Source organism: Mauremys mutica, chromosome 7 (assembly GCF_020497125.1).
Source record: "Mauremys mutica isolate MM-2020 ecotype Southern chromosome 7, ASM2049712v1, whole genome shotgun sequence".
Classification (NCBI taxonomy): domain Eukaryota; kingdom Metazoa; phylum Chordata; order Testudines; family Geoemydidae; genus Mauremys; species Mauremys mutica.
Window position 1 is genome coordinate 47,480,630 of NC_059078.1, and position 23,520 is coordinate 47,504,149.

At 41.3% G+C, this 23,520-nt stretch overlaps 1 protein-coding gene across 4 annotated transcripts in view; it reads left to right on the plus strand.

Moving 5' to 3' along the window:
• Positions 1–23,520, plus strand: part of RAD54L2 (RAD54 like 2) — a 106,724-nt gene that overhangs the window by 25,601 nt on the left and 57,603 nt on the right. For 3 of the 4 annotated variants that reach the window (XM_045023887.1, XM_045023891.1, XM_045023890.1), the window contains exon 2: positions 10,502–10,705. In XM_045023887.1, coding sequence (XP_044879822.1) covers positions 10,558–10,705 — 148 coding nt within the window. In that variant the 5' untranslated portion in view covers positions 10,502–10,557. Of the gene's footprint in view, positions 1–9,468; positions 9,596–10,501; positions 10,706–23,520 lie in introns of those variants that run through there. The other variant, XM_045023889.1, reaches the window with a different exon arrangement.

Sequence of the window (23,520 nt, forward strand, 5' to 3'; positions counted from 1 at the left end):
TGGCGTGTGAAAGTGGGTTTCTGAAGCACCCCTTTGTTGTTTTTTCTCTAGTCTTTGCTCCCTACAAATCATGTTGGCCAACAGCAGTGAGAACCCTTGCAATTTATAACTGGTTGGGGATGAGACCAGATTCTTTTCAACAAGGTCTGGTGGGAGTTTGCCTTTCTTCCTCAGAATAGTGGGTGAGTGTGAGCACAGGTTCCATTCCCAATCTCAAATGCAGTTTACTATATAAAGCCTCAACTCATTACATCCCTGTGGCTTCCTTTTCTATAGGCAGAACTTTACAATAAAGCAACATAAAGTTCAACTCAAAACTTCTCTCTGGGCTTAGCTGCTCCAATGGCACCTATCTCAGGACTGCTCAACAATACCCTGGATTCTTGTAGTGAGCCATTCCCACTTTGCATGGGGTAGTGAGCCACCTGCCTTTGTGAGTAATATAAACCACATAACCATTTCCCAGCAGAATAAACACCTGCTTCCAGAGTGGGGTGTTCCACATACACACTGTCAGCCTATTACAGTCAGTTTTCTTCAACCAGCAATGTACCATTTTGGTGTGGACTGTACAGATGCCCTTTTAACATAGAGCTTGCTTCCAGTTGTGAATGTGGTGGCAGATGGGTCTCACCTAAGGACTGTCAATGTCAATGCTAAGGATAGGGGCTGTCCAACTTCTTCATAGTATGGACCACATTTTCAGAGAGACTGTTGTGGAAACCTCCCCTCCCATTTGTAATTACGCAGACCACTTCTTTTCTCATTCTGCTGTATTAGTAAGTGTATCACTTACTTCCAGAGAAAGTTAATAGTGATTAATATGATGGGTTAGGTTTTAATGTATACTTAGCTGCTTCTGATGTGATTAAACAGGTGAAAATAAGAGCCAGCATCACGTGAGCAGCCATCTCTTCACAGATCACCAGCATGTGCTCTGCACTACCAGTTATCCATAAGGCACAAGTGAAGAACTGCTGCTTTAGCTTCATAATAGTCTGCTACAGCAAACTGAGTCCATTCCATTTGTGAGTACAGCAGAAGGATCTGATTTAAATCAGGACTTTTATATATAATATTACAACTTTCATTTTCCTAAAGAAAAGTTCCATCTCATTGATTTGTGAAAGAGCCAAAGCAGTTTGACTCATGCATATGCTTTATTTAGAAATACAGACTACCTGTTAAGTGAATGTTGTTTGAAAACATGCTTGTGCCTTTTTTGAACAAATACTTGTCTTTATTTTACACAACAGCATATAAAGACTGACTAAATATAATTTGTGGCGATGTTAATCCATTGTGTAAGGTAAATTGTTAGAATTAAATTAAACAAAACCATTAGTCCTGACATTCTGCACTTTCTTTTGTATTGCATTTTTAAATTCAAGAGCAAAATATTCATTGCATTGTCATTTTGAAATTACACAAACATTACCAATATATTTTTTTCCCCCATGAGCAACTTTAATGAATGACTTCTTCTCTAATGATCTATTTGTATGTTTTGCACTTGCGCATGCTATTAAGTACTGGATGTTATTTATTTATATAGTGCCTGAAGGCCAAAAGTGGAATATTCATGCCCAAAATAATCCCCTCACACCCTACCCTCAACTGATTACAATAACAGACTAGTGATATAGTAAAGATGAAACTTAACAATTTCTGCAGAATTGGCATGGAATTAGAGCTGAGTGAAATTTTTTTGCTCGCCCAAAAATTCATTTTCAGGATGACTGAAACTATTCATGAATTTGGGTTGAATTTGGAAAATAGTTTTAACTGAATAAAAAAGGAGGAAATTTTTTTTTAGGTCAAAATGGTTCATTTTGACTTTTTTTTTAAATGAACTGTCTCATTTAGAAAACATAAATTCAGATTGACCCGAATTCAATTTTTTTTATTTTATTTCATTTTTTTTGGACAAGAAATCAGTTTGGATTAAAAATGAAACATTTTTTCCAGATTTTTTGGTTCAGCCATTGAACCAAAACATTATTTGTTCAGTTCTAATTGGAATTACCTGTTTCACCCTAATTTCTGTTTACACAAATGTCTTTGCTACAAAATTGCATCATACCAGTCTGTAAGTTTCTCTCCCAGCATGCACTGGAAGTCTGGAGTATTTTGGGTTCTAGGATTTCCCAGGGTTCTTGACACTTCATTTATAGCCAGACATTATAACAACCAAGGCAAAATCTCTTACGAAACAGACATTAAGGGACAAATCTTCCATAAATCCAAATAATGGGCTTGGCTCAAGCGAGATCAGGGAATGGAATCTTCTTCCCCCACTTTACATCGCAGCTGCTAGTGCTACCTCAGGGCTGCAGGGTTGAACCTACATCCTCTGCAGGTATTTAGATGGTAGATATATGCAGTCGTGGATCCACAGGCTCTGCACCCAAATCCCACCTGCATGATGGGGTAGGGAGAGTCCCGGTGAAGCACAGATGCTTAAGTATTCTGGCTATCCCTTGTAGAGTAAAGTTCTTCCCACCTCTGAATGGGTGGATCAGATTTGATCCTGCCCTAAGCAGAGTGAGTTTTTGCGAACACCAGGGTTCCTTCTACAGTCCAGGCTGTAACCTTTCTTCATCCAGTTATATTTATCACGTTTCATTAAATAAGTTGTTTGGACATGGACTACATGTGGGTGGGTCCTCTAATGGAAATTGCAGAGAGATGATGTGTACAGCATACAGTTTCAGTGACTGTCGCAGTATTTGTTGCTTCACTTAAAGGCCCAGCTCCTGAGGACAAGTGATGAGTTAAGAATCCCTACTCTCATTTAAAAAAAAAGAAAAAGTGAGTTTCTCGCTCTCAGGAGTGTGGAGAAAAGCTTGGAAAGGACAGTGAATTATGGACCTTAACTCTTTGCACACTGAGATTTAAAAAAAAAAAAATCTAATCTTTAAACACGTATTCATGTTGTGGAAGCACCTACATCCCTAATTCAGGATTGAGCCTCTCTTGTGCTAACACACAGTGAGAGACGCTCATTACCCTAAGAAGATTACATTTTAAAATATTCTACTTAAAAAAACCAACAACAACAACAACCCAACAGACCACCCCCACCACAAAACTACTTTTATCTTCCTTGAAGGGCGGGTATAGTGCCTGATAGAGACAGTCTTGGATATTATTTTGATGTTCAGCTGATGCAGGCTTTGACTCCCTGAACAGTGGTAAACACGAAAGCTTCTCTCTCTTTATTGTGTAAGCAAATGGAATGCTTTAGGGTTTCCTCATTTAATAGCTCCTCCTGCCCCCTTTACTCGGCAGCCTCCCAATTTCTTGAAATTTGTCCAGGATCAATCGCAGGCTTTTTTATATAATCCTGTGATGTAGAGGACTTTGTTTATATATCTTGGTGCTGTCTGCCATCTTCCGTTTCTCCCTGCATACAGCCCAGGATGCCATGTGTTTCTTTCCATTCTAGGGCTAGGAGGTTCAGATTGATTTAATGTGGGAGAGCTGGAAAGTCCAGATGAATAGTAACTTTGGTCAGTTGAAGATAATCTGTTTATCTCTTGCAAAGTGCCCTGCCAGCAGTGATTAAATGTGTGTGAGAGGTTGGAATAACCCTGCTGTAAAACAATAGAGGCAGATGCAATCTGGGTATGTTATGTAATTCCCCTTCGAGAAGGCTCTGAACTGGGTCATATCTGTGTGAGAAATAAGGGCAGGCTGGTGTCTGTGTAATTCGTACCTGCCTGTTCAGTGTTCAGGTTGTGTATCCTAGTTTTATTAGGCAAGCTGGGAGCTCTCCAGAGAAGCAGAGTTTATGCAACTGAAAATTGTTAGGGGAGCTGCCAGGATCTTGGGTGGAGGCGGGGCAAGAGGGATGTCTACATGACAACATGAACAGAAGAGTTTATCATCTTTATTACACTGGAATCCTTTAGAAAGCTTCTGTTTTACCCCTGCATATCACGCAGACTGCGGAATAGTTTAGATTGTTAAGATGCACTTGCTACTGATTTCAAAGTACCTTAATAAGTTGTGCATCAAAAAAAAGCTTGGAATCTACTCTTTTTTAAAAGGTACTTTTTGTGATTAACTGATGGCTTCTGAGCTTTGTATTTTATTCACAGAAATACAGACACTATGAAGACCCACTCCCTATCTATGTTCTGTGTTCTATGATCTCTTAACCACTTTCAAATATATTTTTTTGTAAATTGTTACAAACATTGAGATGTGAAAGATGAGACAGGAAAATACTAGTGTTGAGACTAGATTATTTAATCTCTTGTATTCTGAAGTCTTGTAGGTCTCATTTAGTATAATCAGAACACTTTTCTGACACCCCCCCTGTGTGTCCCTGTCCCCCCCCTCCTCCTTTATGTAAGAATAAGCTCATAATTAGCACACTAGGAACACTCAGCAATTATCACATTCTCCCTCTTTTTGGTCAGTGTGCTGTCTTTTTAGCTAGATAGGGGTGTGTGTGTGTGTGCATGCGTGCGCGCCGCGCCGCGGTGTTTGCTTTTGTGTTTCTGGCAGAAGTCTATGCTTTGACTATAAAGTGCCTGGCACTTTTGGTAATATGTAAATAAAATACACCCTTGGATTTCAGTAGAGTTTATCTACTCATGGAGGGTTGGTAAATTCCCAAAGGACTGTTGAAAGGCAAATATAATATCTCTCTTTAAAAAGGGGAGCAACAAGGACCCAGGGAATTATAGTTCAGTCAGCTTAACTTTGATACCTGGAATGATACTGGAACAAATTATTAAACAATCAATTTATAAGCACCAAAGAAAAATAAAGTTATAGTAACAGCCAACATGGATTACTCAAGAACAAAATCTGTCAAACCAATTTAATTTCCTTATTTGACCTGATTGCTGGCCTAGTGGATACAGGAGAAACAGTAGATGTGCTAGATCTTTATTTTAGTAAGGCTTTGGACACAGTCCCACATGACATTCTCATAAGCAAACTAGGGAATATGGTCTAAATGAAATTACTATAAGGTGGTGCAAATTTTTTGAAAGTTTGTATTCAGAGTAGTTATCAATGGTTTGCTGTCAAACTGGGAGGCTATATCCAGTGGGAGTCCAACAGGAATCTGTCCTGGGTCAGATACTATTCAATATTTTTATTAAATCTTGAATAACAGAGTGGAGAGTATGCTTATAAAATTTGCATGACACCAAACTTGGTGGGGTTGAAAGCACTTGAGAGGACAGGATTACAATTCAAAATGACCATGACAAATTGGAGAATTGGGCTGAAATCAACACAATGAAATTCAATCAAGAAAGTGCAAAGCCCTACACTTAGGGTTTGGCTACACTTGCAGCTGTACAGCGCTGGGAGTTAAAGCTGTCTTCATACAGCTGTGTAGGGAAACCGCTGCAGTGTGGCCACATTTTCAGCATTTGCAGCGGTGTTGGGAGTGGTGCATTATGGGCAGCTATCCCAGCGTTCAAGTGGCTGCAACATGCTTTTCAAAAGAGTGGGGTGCGGTGGAGTGTGACAGGGAGCGTGGGGGAGACAGAGAGTGTGGATTTTTGGAGCTGACACTGTGTCAGCTCTCTGCCTTGCAAGTTCCGACCCCTTCCCCCACCCCTCTCTCATTCACTAAATGCAAATAGCCTTCTTTGTTTTTTTCCTCACAGACCAGATAAGCAGCTGCTCCGAAACAGACCCCCCCCCTCGCGCCCGCCATGCTGCTTCTCTCCTCAAGCAAACACTAGCTGTGGACATTCCAAAGGGATCCCCCTGCCTCTGCTCATTCACTGCAAACAGTAGCTGTGTTTGTTTTTTAGATAAGCAGCTCCGGGAGCCCCGAGTTCACAACAAAACAAAGAGAGGCATCACAACAAAACAAAGAGTGTTATCTTTACTTAAAAGCATTATGGGAAGGTTCCAGAGGTCAGTTACAGCGTAGTAAGATTAATCACTGTTTACACTGGCACCCCAGCGCTGCAACAGCAGCGCTGTTCTCTTTATTCCTCTCGTCGAGGTGGAGTACATGCAGCGCTGTAGCCAGGGAGATACAGCGCTGTATGTGCCTTGCCAGCGTGGATGGGGAGAAAGTTACAGCACTGTAAAGCTACCACCAGCGCTGTAACTCTCAAGTGTAACCAAGCCCTTAAGGAAAAATCAAATGCACAATTTCAAAATAGTGACTAACTGCTAGCCTCTAGGGAGTAGTACTGCAGAAAAGGATGTGGGGGCTATATTGGATCACAAATTGAATGTGAGTCAACAATATGATGCAGTTGTGAAAAAGACTAATATTTTGTGGTGTATTAACAGGAGTGTGTATGTAAGACGAAGGAGGTAATTGTCCTGCTCAACTCAGGGATGGTGAGCTCTCAGCTGGAGTACTGTATCCAATTCTGGGCACCACACTTTAGGGAAGATGTGGACAAATTAGAGCAAGTCCAGAGGAGAGCAACAAAAATGATAAAAGTTTGAGAAAAGGTTTAAAAAAATAGGCACATTTAATCTTGACAAAAGAAGACGGGGTGGGAACCTGATAAGCCTTTACATATGTAAAGGGCCTTTATAAAGAGGATGTGATCAATTGTTCTGCATAAGCAGCAAAGAGTCTTGTGGCACCTTATAGACTAACAGACGTTTTGGAGCATGAGCTTTCGTGGGTGAATACCCACTTCATGTTCTGCATGTTTACTGAAGGCAGGACAGAGATCTAATAGGCTTAATCTGCAGGAAGGGAAATCTAGGTTAGATGTTAGGAAAAACTTTCTTGCTATAAGGCTGGTTAAGCTCTGGAATAGACTTCCAAGGGAGATTGTGGAATCTGCAGCATTAGAGGTTTTTAAGAACAGGTTGGACAAAGGTGTCAGGGGTGGTCTAGGTTTACTTGGTCCTGCCTCAGCACACATGGATTGACTAGGTGACCTCTTGAGATCCCTTTCTTCCCAGCATTTCTATGATGCACTGAAAATGAAGGTTTGACCATAGCACGGGTAGGCATCCTATACTAGTTATAACCTAGCTAGCATGAGTAACAATAGCAGTGTAGATGTGGTGTCACACACTTCAACATAGGCTAGCAAAGTACAAGTCCAGTACACAAACTCTTGTTCTGAAATCCATGCCATCGTGTCTACACTGCTGCTGTGACTCAGGCAAGCTAGATTATTACAGGTATGCGTACCCATGATGCAATGTAGACATACACTAAGTGACCTCAAAAAAAAAAATCCAGTGAGGCTGCAGCACTAATCTTTCTGGGAATTATACAGGAAACACCAGCAGCTTCACAATTACAGGTCTGAAAGCAACCTGACTATTTAAGTTAAAACAAAATAGAAATATATTTTTAGATCTGTGCATCAGTTGGAAGGTATGTTTTTGGCTGCTTACAGGTGCAGATAAATTGCTGCTTTGAAATAAACATCAGAATTTAGCACAGCACTTATTGTCAAGAAAAACTTTTTATAGTAGAGTGGCTTATGCTTCCTCCCTTGCTCCCTCCTTTTTTCTCAGTAGCTGCTGTGGTCATTTATGGGTGATCTAGAGCAATGTTTCTCAACGTTTTTTATACCAGGGACTGGCTAGATGCCTTCCTAGACTGTGCCAGGGAGATCTCAAGGACCAGCGTCGGTGTACAGACTGGTCGTAGAGAAACACTGATCCTAAGAGCATCGAGCAAATGGCAGTGAGTCTGGGGATCTGTGAACTGATCCTTAGCTGGAGTGAATTGCCATGGGTCCATTTAAATCAGTTGAGATTTGTGTTGTATCTGTCTTCTGCTGGACTCCGACAACCAACCTATCCTGTTTAGTCCGCTAAGCAGCTGTTGAACTGTAAGAACTTTTGGTTGCTTCCATCAAAGACTAGAATTGAACCTAGTGATGAAAGGCTCTGTATCACAAGAGCTGAGCCATCCTCTTACCTTGATTTCATTTTCTTTTGTTCTCTTGCTTTCCCTCCGTGTCTTGCCGACACATTCTCACTATTACTCTTGCCTCAGTCAGCTTCCCAGTGTCTGATTACTTTAACTGGAATAATTTTAACACACTTAGCTGTTAGATTTGTATTTTTTTCAGGCCTTATTTTACAGGGTTGTGAGGTGTTTCTTAACTTTCAGGCTGTCCAGCCTGTAGTGCTTAGCAAGTCCATGACTAGGGCACTGTGTTAATACAAATAATAATATACCAGAAAATGAAAGTTCTGCATATGTTATGAAAAGTTTATGTAGATGTTGAAAGCTTGCATACAGGCTTATTTTAACTGCTTGGAAAAAAGTTTGAGACTCATGTCTTTTTAAAATGTATATTTCAATTCCCAAATACATTGTTGCTTAAATCTTAAGTGCCATGGGTGCTAGGGGCAAAAGCAGATGATTGACAATCCATGAAGAACAGGGAAAATGTTTGATAAGGCACATGTAGGGCCATGCTGGTTATGTTGAATAGTGACCTTTCAGAGGGTCAAGTTTGAACACCTCTTTAGCTTTTTCCCAAGGATGGATTCGTTGTTATCTGCCACTATCTTCATTTTCTCTCCTTTGACACTTTGCTTTCCACCCACCCTATCCAGTACTAAGATTCCCTAACCCTATACAGCTGTCATATGACACTGTTCTCCTTGAAACACAGCTGAGGCACTTCCAAACAGAAAGATCTGTAATGAAATCCACGCTGGGGCAATAGGTGGTCTGAGCTGACAAACCTGTGCCTTCGTGATCACCTTGGCCTTTTCTTCCAGTTTACTTTGTCATTGTATACAGAGACTCTGACTGTGACAAACTGAGATGGGACTAGGTGAGAGTTTCTCCACAGGCCAGTATTCCTGTCCCATTCCCTACAGGAAGTAGTTGTAATCTGTCTTTTTTGGGCTGATGTATTGTTATCCCCTCCCGAGCTTTTATTCTTCGCCTTTCCTTCCTTTAAAAGGGATGGTGCAGCCAATGGATCCCGGACCCTTGTCACAGTCTTTCTTCATGTTGTATTAAAGGAAGGTTGTCTTTGCCTATAAGATACACAGACCACTGTGAAAAGTTGAAGGTACTCAGATACTAGAGTAAATAGGCTGCAGTATAAAATCCCAAGGGACATGAAGTCTGTATGTGAAACTGAATTGCTGGACCACGAAGAGGTGTCAAATGATCTACTCAATCCACTTTCTGTTTCCTGGAAGTAGGGTGACCAGACAGCAAATATGAAAAATTGGGATGGGGGTTGGGTGGGGGGGTAATAGACACCTATATAACACACAGCCCCAAATATCGGGACTGTCCCTATAAAATCGGGACATCTAGTCACCCTACCTGGAAGTGACTTTTTCAGCTAGCATTTTGACCCTATGCTTCAGAAACACAGCAACATCTGAAATCAGATTGAAAGGTTACCTTTGTCTTTAATAGTTGTATATTTGGATATTAATATCTTTGAATTTTTTAGGTGTTTGCATCATTTTTTATATAAAATATGAATATTTTAGCAGCAGTCTGTTACGCCAGTATTCACAAGAGGATTCTCCTGGCCTGCGTGTACTAAGAATAACAATCAAGATGTTCTGGCTTGAGTGATTAGTTGCTACATGTCAGTTGAGCCTCTGATACTGGTTCCAGAGCCTCCATCATCTTTGTACGTTGCTGGTGAGCACAGTGACTATGCTATCTACAGATGACTTTGCCTGTGTTGTGAGGACTTTCCTTTTAGAAGTTGATAGCTAATTTTGTTTCGTATTTATCCACTTTGGGTCACGGGAGCAAGCACATGTGAAAAGTTCATTGTGGGTAGATCAGGGGCACAGCATGGAGGTAGCCCATCTTTCATATCATACTTTGGCTAATACGTTTAATTCCCTGGGCATCTAGTTAGGTTTCCAAACCTTATGTGTAAGTGGATGGGTATGATTTGGGTGTATGGCAGGGAGAGAGTGAAATTGATTATATAAATTAGAAAAGAGAAGTATGGTATAGAGGAGGAGGTAGTGAACACACTGTAGAGAGAGAGAAAAGGATGGGGAAAAGGAAACCTACTCAGAAGAGGAATCCACAGAGAAAGTGACAGCTGTAGGAAAGAATAGGTGGAGTGAAGCCAGCAAGGGGAAGAAAGCTTACAAAAGTAAGAGATGATTATTATTATTTTTAATTACCAAAGTGGAATAACAGTACACAATAAACAGTGTACGCATGTTTTCTTTGCATTCTGCAGGTTTTGGCCTTGGTGCGTGGGTTCTGTCATGGAAGCACAGACATCTTTCACCATGGCTTCTTTGCTTAATTTTTGAGTATTGGCTAAATTTTTCAAGCCCTGGCAATAACTCAAGCAAGATCTGTGAATAGATTGGGTGCGGGTTACTGCCTTCCTCATCTCTTCTTTAACGATTGTGTCCATGATTCTCTCTTCTGAGAGGATTCTGATGTCCAGGATAAATGTTAACTGCAGTTATGGGACCACACAAACTTGTCATGGGCTGCACTTGGGTGGCTTTTGTATCTGAAATTCTGCATGGCTGAGTTTTTCTTGAATGGATTTTTTTCTTCCTACTCATCCAGGGCTGCCTTGCAATAGACCATGAGTAGGTAATGCACAAGGAGCACCACTGGGAATCATGTCAGACGAGTCAATCTCAGGGAGTGATCCAGACCTGGACCCGGACTTGGAGCAGGAGGATATGGAAGAGGAGGAGGAGGAAGATGATGAGGCAATGGAGGAGGACAATGACGGGGATGACGAGGAAGACTTACTTGATGAGAATGGTGAGTGAGTGAGGTTGTGAGCACACACACACACTTTACCGTGCATAATCACTGGAACTGCTAATTCTCAATGTATGGTTTGGGGGAGCCCAAAATAAAATCTAAATAGAGAGGGGAGAAAACAAACCTCTGTTATGGGTTTTGCTGAGCATTTCAAGTGTAGAGATTGCTCGTGCATCAAACATTTCCCGAGGAAAAATGTTGGCTGTTTGAACTATTGAATGAATCCCTCTGTGATGTTCTGTCTTCACTCTTTCTGGATGTCTGGGATTATTTCTGATTGCAGTGCTGGAATTCAGCTTCATTTGTTTGTTGATGGTACTGTCCTATTATTAGTATTGACAGAGAGTCACTTGTTTTCTGCCTCTGAGAAATGATATGGATTAATCACATTTCAAAAATTTGCTGTTCAGGGTGAATAACTGATAAGAAATGAAATCTAGAGTACTGTAACAGATGCAGTTGTGAGTATTGGCATTCAGATGCCGTCCTCCAAGGCTTCTGGTTATGTTTGTATTTAAAACTGGATTTGGAAAACTTTCATTTAGTACTGGTGGAATGAGATAATGGAACAGCCATGCTGTCCATCTAGTGGTTCTGGCGGTGATCTAATATACTTCTGTATTTTTAAGTCTCTAACAGAAACTGTCATAGGACTCCTGCTTTAGTTTGACTTTGTGTTGAAGAAGTCTGACAGCAGTGAGGCCTGTGGTTAGAGCAGGGGACTGAAAATAAGGACTTCAGAAGTATATTCCTGGATGTGTCACTGTGGCTGATTCTTTATGATCTTGAGCCTGTCTTTAATCTTTCCAGGTCTCAATTTCCTAATCTGTAAAATTATGATACTTTGCTGCACAGATTTGTAGTCTTCATTCAGGTTTGTAAAGAACACTGATATTCTTGAATCCTTATTAAAGAAATGCCTAACACTATTAAAAGGACACAGTTAGGTCAACTTTGCCCGATAACTTAAGTTTTTTAAAAATAAACCTCAGACCAATATATTTTAAAATGTATTTATTAAAATTCCAATGGAAAAGTGTTTTTTTCTTTAAATAAAAATTCCTCTGCATCTATTTTGCAATCCATAAATTGCAGCATTGTGAAGATGATGCGTGAAATTGAAAGTGAAATTGACTTGAAACTGACTAGCCTATTTTCATTGTCTAGTTTAATGGAAATGGAATAAGTACATAACATAAATAGTGAAAAACTAAGTAGACTTCCAAAATAATTTGTTTTGCCAGCCTCATGTGCTATCTGTAAAGCAAATAAGGAGATCAAAAACGTGAACTTGTGTTCCTCTCTGCTTCTGTGATCTTAGAAGAGCTCTGTGTAAGATGAAAAGCTTGTCTCTGTCACCAACAAAAATTGGTCCAACAAAAGATATTACCTCACCCACCTTGTCTCTGTAATTGTTAGCCCATCAAACATCCCATTTAATCAGGGAATATTTGTGTCTAAGGCAAGGAAGGGCCTTATTGTGGAAAAAAAGGTGCTGTAGGTGAGGGGAAAAATATAATTTTGCACTTTTTCTGCAGTGCTGGAAGATAGATGTTAGTCTGTTGCCTTCTACTTTTGACCCATGCTGAACTCCTTTCAGTTCTGGAAAGACTGTCTTTAAAATGCCACTGTGATTCCAAGGAGGGAAGATGGGTGACTTCCAATCTCTTCAACCGCTAATAGAGAACCCCTGTTCTAGTGGGGATGGTTGTTTCAAGAGGAAAGGGGGTAAACGTTGTATCATTTTTGCTGCTTCCCAGAAGATTTAAGAATAATGATTTAACAGCATTTCATGTGGGTGGGTGAATGTTGAGGGAAAATAGATCCCAAAGTCAATGAATTTTTTTTTCTTCCTCCTCTTTCTGGGCAGTATAAGACACTGCAGCTGCTCCTTGGGGAACACTATATTTTTATTAGATGATTCCATCTGCTATGGTACAGGAGCATAACAAACTTTATTGCTCCTTGCATTCTGCCTCAGATCTGTGATGCAAGCAGTCTGAACAGTTCAGCACTTCTTGGTGTGACTGGAAACCGGGGGAGGAGGCAGGGAAAAAGTGGAGCCTGCCATAATAAAACTGGCATGGAAAGGAGGCTCAGGCTCTTCTGTTTATGGAGGTGGGGATGAAACAAAAGGAAGGACTTGCCTTTAGCCCAGGAGGGTTTTGAAATTAATCAGGAGGGTTTGTATTTTTAAGCCCTGCTCTGTCTCTGTGCAAATGTCATAGTGATCCATGCTAGTAAATAATAAAAGTTATAAATAAATATAAAAGCATTATCAATAGCCTATAACTCACCCAGCAAAATACTATTTGTAGAGCAGGAGGATTTATTTTGGTGGGAGGCTAGGTATGTAATCTCCCCCTTTTCTCCTTATTTTCCCTGCTAAAGGACTCTACATTGCTCCTTTTTATTTTGGCTGATTAGAACTGGATGAGGTCCCTTTGGAGCCCATCAGCATTACTTCTAAGTCAGCTGGTGGGAAACTCTGAGGCAAGGTGTATATCACAGCTTGGGCGTATAAGTAATCTCCTCTCCATGCCAGGTGATTTACTTGCTAGTTAACATCCTGTGTATTGGCATGTATTTAAACCTTGTGGGCTTCTCTGTGCTGGGAAATTAGATATTAATACACAGCCCTGATGGATCATAGTAACTGACACAATGTTCAACATGACTTACCATTAATTGAAGACTACGACTGTTGTGTATAATATTGTGCCAGCTGGTTGTGGTTGATGCAAGGTAGACAAGCCCAGAATCTCAACTGCATGTAGAATATCAGAAAAAGGCGTTTCTCGGGTCCATTTAGGCCTCAGATTTGTTTTATAAAAACAAGTGTTTCCAGTGATCTAGAATTAATAGAAGTATTTCTACAGTTGTTTAATAGGGATATTTTACTTGCATTTAAACTTACCTCATCAGTCTCTGGAGCCCAGACATTGCAGCACTATGCTAGTTTAATGAGAAACAGAAAGTAAAAATATCTAGAAACTGTCTTTTCTATTTCCATTATCCAACATGAGTAAAATGCTCTGTTTGTACAGTACCTAGCACAGAGGGGTCATGGTCTGTTACTAGGGCTCCTGGATGCTTCACTAATACAAAATAATAATAATTAATAAGCAACATTAATGGTGAAAATAAAGTGATATTGATGCTTTCATTTTAATGATCTAAAGAGTTATTAATACAGGTAAGTGTGTGTGTGTGTTTTGCTTTTTAAATGTGGGGTAAGTCCTATGGTTCTTATTTAGGCAAAAACACCATTAATTTCAATGGGAGCTTTGCTTGAGTAAGTAGGATTGCAGGTTTCGCCCCTTATTTTGGACCTACCAGTATCCTTTTGATACAGTAAGTCTTACATTTTTGTCAGAGAAAAGTATAGTAAATTCATGCAAGATGAGGGAATTGGCTTTGCAGACTCGGGGTATGTCTACACTATGAAATTAGGTCGATCTTATAGAAGTCGATTTTTAGAAATCGACTTTATACAGTCGATTGCATATTTCCACACTAAGCGCATTAAGTCGGCAGAGTGCGTCCTCACTACCGTGGCTAGCATAGACTTACAGAGCGGTGTACTGTGAGTAGCTATCCCACAGTTCCCGCAGTCTCCGCCACTCATTGGAATTCTGGGTTTAGCTCCCAATGACTGATGGGGCAAAAACATTGTCGCAGGTGGTTTTAGGTACATGTCGTCAGTTGCACCTCACTTCCTCCCTCCCTCCGTGAAAGCAATGGCAGACAATCATTTTGCGCCAGACACCAGGGCGATTAGAAGAGCACAGCAGGGCGTGCTGCACATAAGAGAGGCTGTGAAAAGCAGTTTCATGACTGGCCAGGGTTCGGTGTGACAGTTGTGTGTGTTTCTCCTTGATGCAAACATGCTCCCTTTGTTGATTTTAATTCTCTGTAAGCCAACCACCCTCCCCCCCTTTGAAATAAAGTAACTATTGTTTTGAAACCATCTTTCTTTATTAATTAAGAAAAAAAAGAGATAACAGACAAGGTAGCCCAGATGGGGTGGGGGAGGAGGGAAGGACAAGGCCACATTGCTTATTGTAGCCACACTAAAAATCAAACTGTTTGAATGACAGCCCTTCTGTTGCTTGGGCCATCCTCTGCGGTGGAGTGGCTGGGTGCCTGGAGCCTCCCTCCGCCCCCACGTTCTTGGGAGTCTGGGTGAGGAGGCTATGGAACATGGGGAGGAGGGTAGGTAGTTGTACAGTGGATGCAGCGGGGGTCTGTGCTTTCCTGCAGCTCCAACAGACGCTTCATCATGTCCAGTGGCACCTTATAGACTAACAGACGTTTTGCAGCATGAGCTTTCGTGGGTGAATACCCACTTCTTCGGATGCAAGAAGAAGAAGTGGGTATTCACCCACGAAAGCTCATGCTGCAAAACGTCTGTTAGTCTATAAGGTGCCACAGGATTCTTTGCTGCTTCTACAGAACCAGACTAACACGGCTACCCCTCTGATACTTCATCATGTCCGTTTGCTCCCCCAATAGCCTCAGCATCGCATCCTGCCTCCACTCTTCACGCTCACTTAATTCTTTCCTAGCCTCTGCCACTGATTGCCTCCATGCATTAAGCTGTGCCCTATCAGTGCAGGAGGACTGCATGAGCTCAGAAATCATGTAATCGCGAGTGCGTTTTTTTCGCCTTCTAATCCGCGATAACCTTAGGGACGGAGATGATAGAGGGAGCATAGAAACATTCTATGCTCTACGATTCTAGGGGGAATGCATGGTCACCTGTTCTGCTGAGTTCGCCACACTGGCCAAATAGGAAATGAAATTCAAACGTTCCCGAGGCTTTTCCTGTGTACCTGGCTAGTGCATCAGAGTTCAAAGCGCTGTCCAGAGCGGTCACACTACCCCAAATTCGACCTAGCAAAGTCAATTTTAGTGCTGCTCCCCTTGCTGGGAAGAAGTACAGAAGTTGATTTTAAGAGCCCTGTAGGTCGACGGAACGGGGTTGGTTGTGTGGACGCATTCATTTTTAAATTGACCTAACGTGGCTAATTTCAACCTAACCCCGTAGTGTAGACCAGGCCTCAGCAAAATGTCTGTGTACAGGACATGTTCTGTAGAACCTCACCAGCTCCTGTAAGAACATGTCCTGTTTATAGACATGTTGCTAAGTCTGCAGTGGTGACACTGAAAATCCCTTCTCTGTGTTTTGAGAAGAACACTCTGTGCTTCATTTTGATTTCTGTTTTTCTTTTCTAGTAAATCTGGCATGGGCCAGTTGACTGTATTGCTAGTTTTCTCTGTGAACTTGTGTCTTGTGTTCTATTTGTGTAGAGCATATTCTGCCAGGGGTGTAAAGGAGGGAGGTGGCATTTTAGTGTATACAGGATATACCTTAGTAAGTCTTGGAGGAACATAGGAAGATACTATGGGTTTAAAAGATAAGGGGGCGCCTTTCTGTCTGACTCCAGCATTTTAACTAACCCCATGAACTGGATTATCTAGTGTTATTTAAAAGGTGTGGCCTGAATGGTGATGTGGGAAGGAAGGACAAGGCCCTCCCTAACCCCCCTTCCCTCCTTTCAGGGTATTACAGACTAACAATGCTTCAGGCCAGTCTGTCCGTCTCTCTCACTGTGTTTAGCCTTTCAAAATGCACAAACTCTGGTTCCTAGTCTTCAGTGATTTTTATAAAGGAAAGTTCCAAACAAAAGTGATGTTCTTACCTCCCCCACTGCATCTCTCCCCCTCTCCGCCCCAGCTTTCTGACAGCAGCTTCCTTTCTGAGAGAGTGGCACAAAGTCTGGTGTAGTCAAAATGTTATGAACCAGGAGTAATGACTTGCTTTACTACTTTAAAAGGAGGTGATGTCACCAGAGCTCTCCTTCCCTTGAACCCACTGATTGGGATGTTGGGTCTCGCTGATCTAGTAAAACAAGGTGGCATTATAACTACACCTCTACCTCGATATAACACTGTCCTCAGGAGCCAAAAAATATTACCGCGTTATGGGTGAAACCGCGTTATATCGAACTTGCTTTGATCCACCGGAGTGCGCAGCCCCCCTCCCGCCCTGGAGCGCTGCTTTACCGCGTTATATCCAAATTTGTGTTATATCGGGTCATGTTATATCGGGGTAGAGGTGTACTACTTGGCCAAGGTCACCTAGTCAGTCAGTGATGGAGCTGGGAACAGAATCCATGAATCTTAACTCTCAGTCCTCTGCTCTGTCTTTTAGACAACACCCCCAATAGTGTTACCTGAAGCGTATGATGAACATAGTTAAACGCTTCCTTTTGGGGGGTGGGCTTAAACGAAATATCAGCTCCTGGTTTAATTTTTCTTTAATTTTAGCAGGCATTTTACTAGAATATGCTGGTTTCACCAAAACATGGTAGCTCAGGATAAATCAAAGATGTACTTATTTTACTGTATATTACATATTGCAGGGGTGCAAGAGCAGGTTTGGAGGAAGATATTTTTAGTTAAATGCCAAAGTATCCTTCATTATTCTAAAAATAAGTTGTTTTTCTCAATATAGTTTAAAAATCCTCCTTCAGAAGCATGAGGCTGAAATCTGAAACTGTATGTAGTTTGTAGCTGAGATAGTGCTTTCTGGCTTGCAAAAGGCATTGTAGGTACGGATAAATGTGTTCCATTACTGCATTTTTGCTTCCCATTATGTACTCTCTGGTTTATAATTGTTGGATTGCTCATGGACACTGTAATTGAGTGTCTAAATGAATTAATGTGGGAAAGAAAATGCACCAAAATTACATGAACAAAGATATAGAGGGGAAAAAAGTTGATCAAATTTGTATTTTTGGCCTGATCCAAAGACCATTAAAGTCAGTAGAAAGACTCCCAGTGGGCTTTGGATGAAATTCTGTTTAAAAAACAAAACAAAAACAACCCAACCCCAAAACCAAAGTACATATAGTTGCTGCTGAAGCATATTTTGTAGGTAGAATTTGATGTAGTTCAGAGGTTATAGATTGATTAGCAGCATCTAAACCGTCCCTCCCCCCCATCTTCTCCACGTGGGAGCATGGGACACCCCCATGTTCTCGTGGTTTTTTTCCATGATGACGATGAAGTTAGGGAGAGGGTGTGATGTTTTGGGGACCACGCAGACCAGTAAGGGGTTCTGTCATAACTGCTCTGTGACCTTGGGGGCCTTCATGGTGGTTCAGATCCCTGACACCAGTAGCCAGCCCACAAGCATAAGGTTTCACCCTGGCTTTTATCAGGCCAGTTACTCCTTGCAAGATGACACCAGGAAACTGCTCCCTCCCCCGCCCAGTCCTGAATCTCCCCAAATTCATCCTCCCTGAGTTCTAATTACCAGTACTTTTGCTTGTTCCTCACTGGTTTGTCACCCCCAAAGATGTGAAACCAGTCCCCCAGTTACCAACTTTCTTTGGGATAGACACTCCACACATGCACACTAGAGACCTGCTTGCGGTAAAAATAAACCAAAAGGTTCTTTAATAGAAAAACCACCGATTCAAAGATGAAATAGAAAGAGAAAGGAAACATATACAAGTAACACAAAAATAGACATAAAAATGCAACTTCAGGCTTTATACTTCCATATTAGATAAAATCCCTTTTCTAAAACAAGTTACTTAGTGCCTTTGAACAGGGGAATGGAAGGAGGACATACCAATTATCATCTAGTACTAGCACACAGAATATTGTTTGTGCTAGTACTAGATGCTAATAGGTATGTCCTCTTCTCAGTAACTTACAAGCAATCCAGATTTGTAGACAGCCTCAACTTGTTGATGAGCAATGGGGTGTGCAGAGAGCAGCTGTTAGAAATTCAGCAGCATGTGAGACAGCTGTGGGAATGAGGAGGAATAGCACAGATGGCACAGAGTAGTTCAGATGGGAAAGAGAAGGAATGGTCTGGCTTGTAGAGAGTAGCTGTTGTTCTTCTGAGTAGCAGCCGTGTTAGTCTGTATCCGCAAAAAAAACAGGAGTACTTGTGGCACCTTAAAGGTAAAAAATCCATTACAATCTACATACCACACAGACTATGCTGACAGATTGTGCCACACACTCTCAAAGAAACTGCGAAACCACCTGATCAACATCCTATACAGCAAACAGGGGAAGATTAAGACTGAACTCTCTAAACTAGATATTCTGATGAAAAACCAACCTTCTACACAAACTTCCTCATGGACAAACTTTACAAAAACTAGACAAGCCATTTACAACAAAAACTTTGCTTCTCTACAAAAGAAAAAGGACACTAAACTGTCTAAACTGCTACATGGCACAAGGAGCCACAACAATAGCTCCCTTAACCCACCCAACAATATTGTTAATCTTTCCAGCTATTCTCTTAGCCCAGCAGAAGAATCTATCCTATCTCGGGGACTCTCCTTTTGTCCTTCCAGATCCACGAATATGATACAGTTTTGCGGTGACCTAGAATCCTACTTTCGCCGTCTCCGACTCAAAGAATACTTCCAACACACCTCTGAACTACATACTAACCCACAGAATCCTTCCTACCACCGCTATAATAAAAAGGATTCTGCATGGACTCCTCCAGAGGGTCGAAACAACAGACTAGACTTCTACATAGATTGCTTCCGTCACCGTGCACGGGCTGAAATTGTGGAAAAGCAACATCACTTGCCCCATAACCTAAGCCGTGCTGAACACAATGCCATCAACAGCCTCAAGAACAACTCTGACATCATAATCAAACAGGCTGACAAAGGAGGTGCTGTCGTCATCATGAATAGGTCGGAATATGAACAAGAGGCTGCCAGGCAACTCTCTAACTCCACATTCTACAAGCCATTACCCTCTGATCCCACTGATGATTACCAAAAGAAACTACACCATCTGCTCAAAAAACTCCCTGAGAAAGCACAGGAACAGATCTATACAGACACATGCCTGGAACCCCGACCAGGTGTATTCTATTTGCTACCCAAGATCCATAAACCTGGAAATCCTGGACGCCCCATCATCTCAAGCATTGGTACTTTAACAGCAGGATTGTCTGGCTATGTGGACTCTCTCCTCAGGCCCTATGCCACCAGCACTCCCAGCTATCTTCGAGACACCACTGACTTCCTGAGGAAACTACAATCCATCAGTGATCTTCCAGAAAACACCATTCTGGCCACTATGGATGTGGAAGCCCTCTACACTAACATTCCACACGAAGATGGACTACAAGCCATCAGGAACAGTATCCCCGATAATATCACGGCTAACCTGGTGGCTGAACTTTGTGACTTTGTCCTCACCCACAACTATTTCACATTTGGGGACAATATATATCTTCAAGTCAGTGGCACTGCTATGGGTACCCGCATGGCCCCTCAGTATGCCAACATCTTTATGGCTGACTTAGAACAACGCTTCCTTAACTCTCGTTCCCTAACACCCCTACTCTACTTGCGCTACATTGATGACATCTTCATCATCTGGACTCATGGAAAAGAAGCCCTCGAGGAATTCCACCGAGATTTTAACAATTTCCATCCCACCATCAACCTCAGCCTAGACCAATCCACACAAGCGGTCCATTTCCTAGACACTACTGTGCTAATAAACGATGGTCACATAAATACCACCCTATACCGGAAACCCACTGACCGCTATACTTACTTACATGCCTCCAGCTTCCATCCCGGACACACCACACGATCCATTGTCTACAGCCAAGCTCTAAGATACAACCGTATTTGCTCCATATTTGTCATGGTAAATGGTAATGACAACACTGGTTCTTTGCCTTGTATGGAAAAATTCACTTCCACTCTCCGTTGTAAGACACAGAAGGGAATGTGCTGTTTATTCAACCATGGAAAAGGAAAGACCTAGGGCATCCTATTTCTTTGATGCACTAGTCTTTTGTTTTCCTGATGTTGCATCCTTATAACGAACGTGTTGTGGAAACCGCCCTCTTGTCATTCAGATGCCTGCCTTTAAATCTTACTTCCTAGTTTCATAAATGTGTTTGCTCAGACTTTCTGCTCATGCTTGGATCACTCGTACCGATCCCATTCATGTATTGTAAGGCCTGCTGCAGAGGCCTCGGCCTCATGTTTGATTTCCCTGATATATTTGTCCCTGTTGGCCATTGCAAACTTTTCCTGGAGGAAGTACGAGACTGGGCTGGATTTGAATCAGTTACATGGAGATGAAAGGCTCTGCATCCCATTCCCTAGCCTTTGAACCATCCAATTTCTTCTTTTACCGAGTTGATAACTTCTTCTCAATAAGATGTATACAGGCAAGCCCTAATTACTATACAGTCCTAATATGTTTCAAAGTTGTGATATACTCCAAAACAGTAAAAATATTTTGATGCTTCTAAGTCTTCACTGAATTCTAACGCCATTGAAAATAAGATGCCTAATACCAATGGCTGTAATTACACATCGTGCCGGTAGGTACTGCTCAAGTTTCTGAAACAGACCTCTAAGTGAACTTCAGTCCTTAAATAAATGGATCATATTATACTATTTCACTCCTGGAATCCCCGCATATCTATGCTGGTATTTTTCTGTCACAGTCTGCTCTTGCTGATCCTCTCCTAGTATTGTCTACCAGTTGTGTCATATTGCGGATTGTTTTTGTTCACAAAAAAATAGTTGACGTTTTGTCAAACTGATTTTTATAAATGGAGATATATCAATCTCCTAGAACTGGAAGGGACCTTGAAAGATCATCAAGTCCAGCCCCCTGCCTTCACTAGCAGGACCAATTTTTGCCCCAGATCCCTAAGTGGCCCCCTCAAGGATTGAACTCACAACCCTGGGTTTAGCAGGCCAATGCTCAAACCACTGAGTTATCCCTCCCCCCAATTTCACATGCGACCTTTCTAGAGGTCGTATTGTTGCATTATACTGCTGCAGTATTTAGTTTCTTGTGCTCCCCACTCTCAGGTGACATAGTGAAAGACTTAAAATTATGTCCCCACAGTATTTTTCTTCACTGTAGCTAGGGACCTTCATTTTCAGTTTTTAATTTATTTTATTTTTCCCGGGAATTTATCAGTGTTTATTACTACGACAACAAAAAGAGGTGAAAATTGGTGGAAAAAAACCTTATTTTTTTCTGGGTAAATAGCAAGGTTTATTTTGGTTGACGGAAGGACAGGAGGAAAAAGTATTCAATGTGGTTTGTTGCAGAATTAAAACATAGGGCCACACCATTTGCACTGCTTACATGCAACTTCATCCTTTTCTTCAGTTTTTGTTTTTTTGAAAACTTTCAAATATTTTTGTTCTGAAATGTATTCTGATACAGATTTTCCTTTTCTTCCCATTTTAGTGTGTCACATCTTTAAACTGTTATCTACTAACAACTTGAAATGTGTATGTGATGGGCATGAGATTCAGATGCACACACGTGTGTGCCTGTTTATTGTGTGTATCTTCTAGACTAATACATATCCGTACTTCAACAGGCAGCTTTGCATATACACAGACTAATGTATTATCGTAATACATATATATCATGCAATGTATTGTATTTTCCTAATAAAACAATTTTTTAAATATATTTGAATGATACAAAAGTAGGGTGAAAATCAGCAAAAACTGAATAATACTTTTTGTAAAACCTGGGATTTTTTCCGGTAAAAATCTGTTTAAACTGAAAACAAAGGGGCTTAACTCTAGCTGAGTAACAAGAGAAGAAATATATATACTTTCTACTCCCACCTCTTTTGAGAAAAGGGCCTTGCCGTGTCTTGTGATAACATCATGTCTAAGATGATCAGCTATTCAGTGAATGAGGTTTTTATTTGTATTATAGTAATTTAAGAGTTCCCTAGTCAGTGGATGCTTCATTCTAGTCCATCACCCACAGACACATTGCTTTCTACTATGATTGAGTTTTTCTGTGAATGGAATCTGACATGGAGAAGGTCTCTGTAGCAAGGTTAGTCATGCATAATCATTAGCTGCGTAGTGTGTCAAACATAGCCGTGAAACTTGTTCCCTCCTGTTACCAGTGTTGTGGTGTGACAGCCCTGCTAGTAGAGAGGAGTGACTTTCCTGTGTGTGGGGAGAAGAGGTGAGTGGGATTTCCCCACGCCCCTCCCAGCGGGGAAGTACAACCCCCTGAATTTCCCCAGCACCCCCCCCCCCCAATTAGTCTTGCCAATTAGTCTTTGGTTGGAAATTTGAATTGAAATCGAAACATTAATACACACTTTAAAAGCATATATAATATATGAAAAAATACTTATACCTGAGAAAGCATAATAGGTTTGAAAAGTTTTAACAAAGACTAGCTTCCTCATACAGCTGTTATTTATGACAATGTCGGTGCATTTGCTTCGGCTGTATTGGCCTACCTTATAATTTCAAATTATGATTTGTAAGCAAGGTCTGAATGAGCTCTCCCCTGACAGCTAGTGATGAGCCAGGAGTGGGTATAGAGCAGGGGTCAGCAGCCTTTCAGAAGTGGTGTGCCGACTCTTCATTTATTCACTCTAATTTAAGGTTTTGCTTGCCGGTAATACATTTTAACCTTTTTAGAAGTTCTCTTTCTAGAAGTCTATAATATATAACTAAACTATTGTTGTATGTGAAGTAAATAAGGTTTCAAAATGTTTAGAAGTTTCATTTAAAATTTAAATTAAAATGCAGAGGCCCCCGGACCAATGGCCAGGACCCAGGCAGTGTGAGTGCCACTGAAAATCAGCTTGCATGCCGCCTTTGGCACATGTGCCATAGGTTGCCTACCCCTGATATAGAGGCTTCAGGATCAGACTGTATTTACATGAACACACCTACTCTAAGTATCCAGCAGACAGAGCTGAGCTGCCCAAGTGATTGATTTTGGCT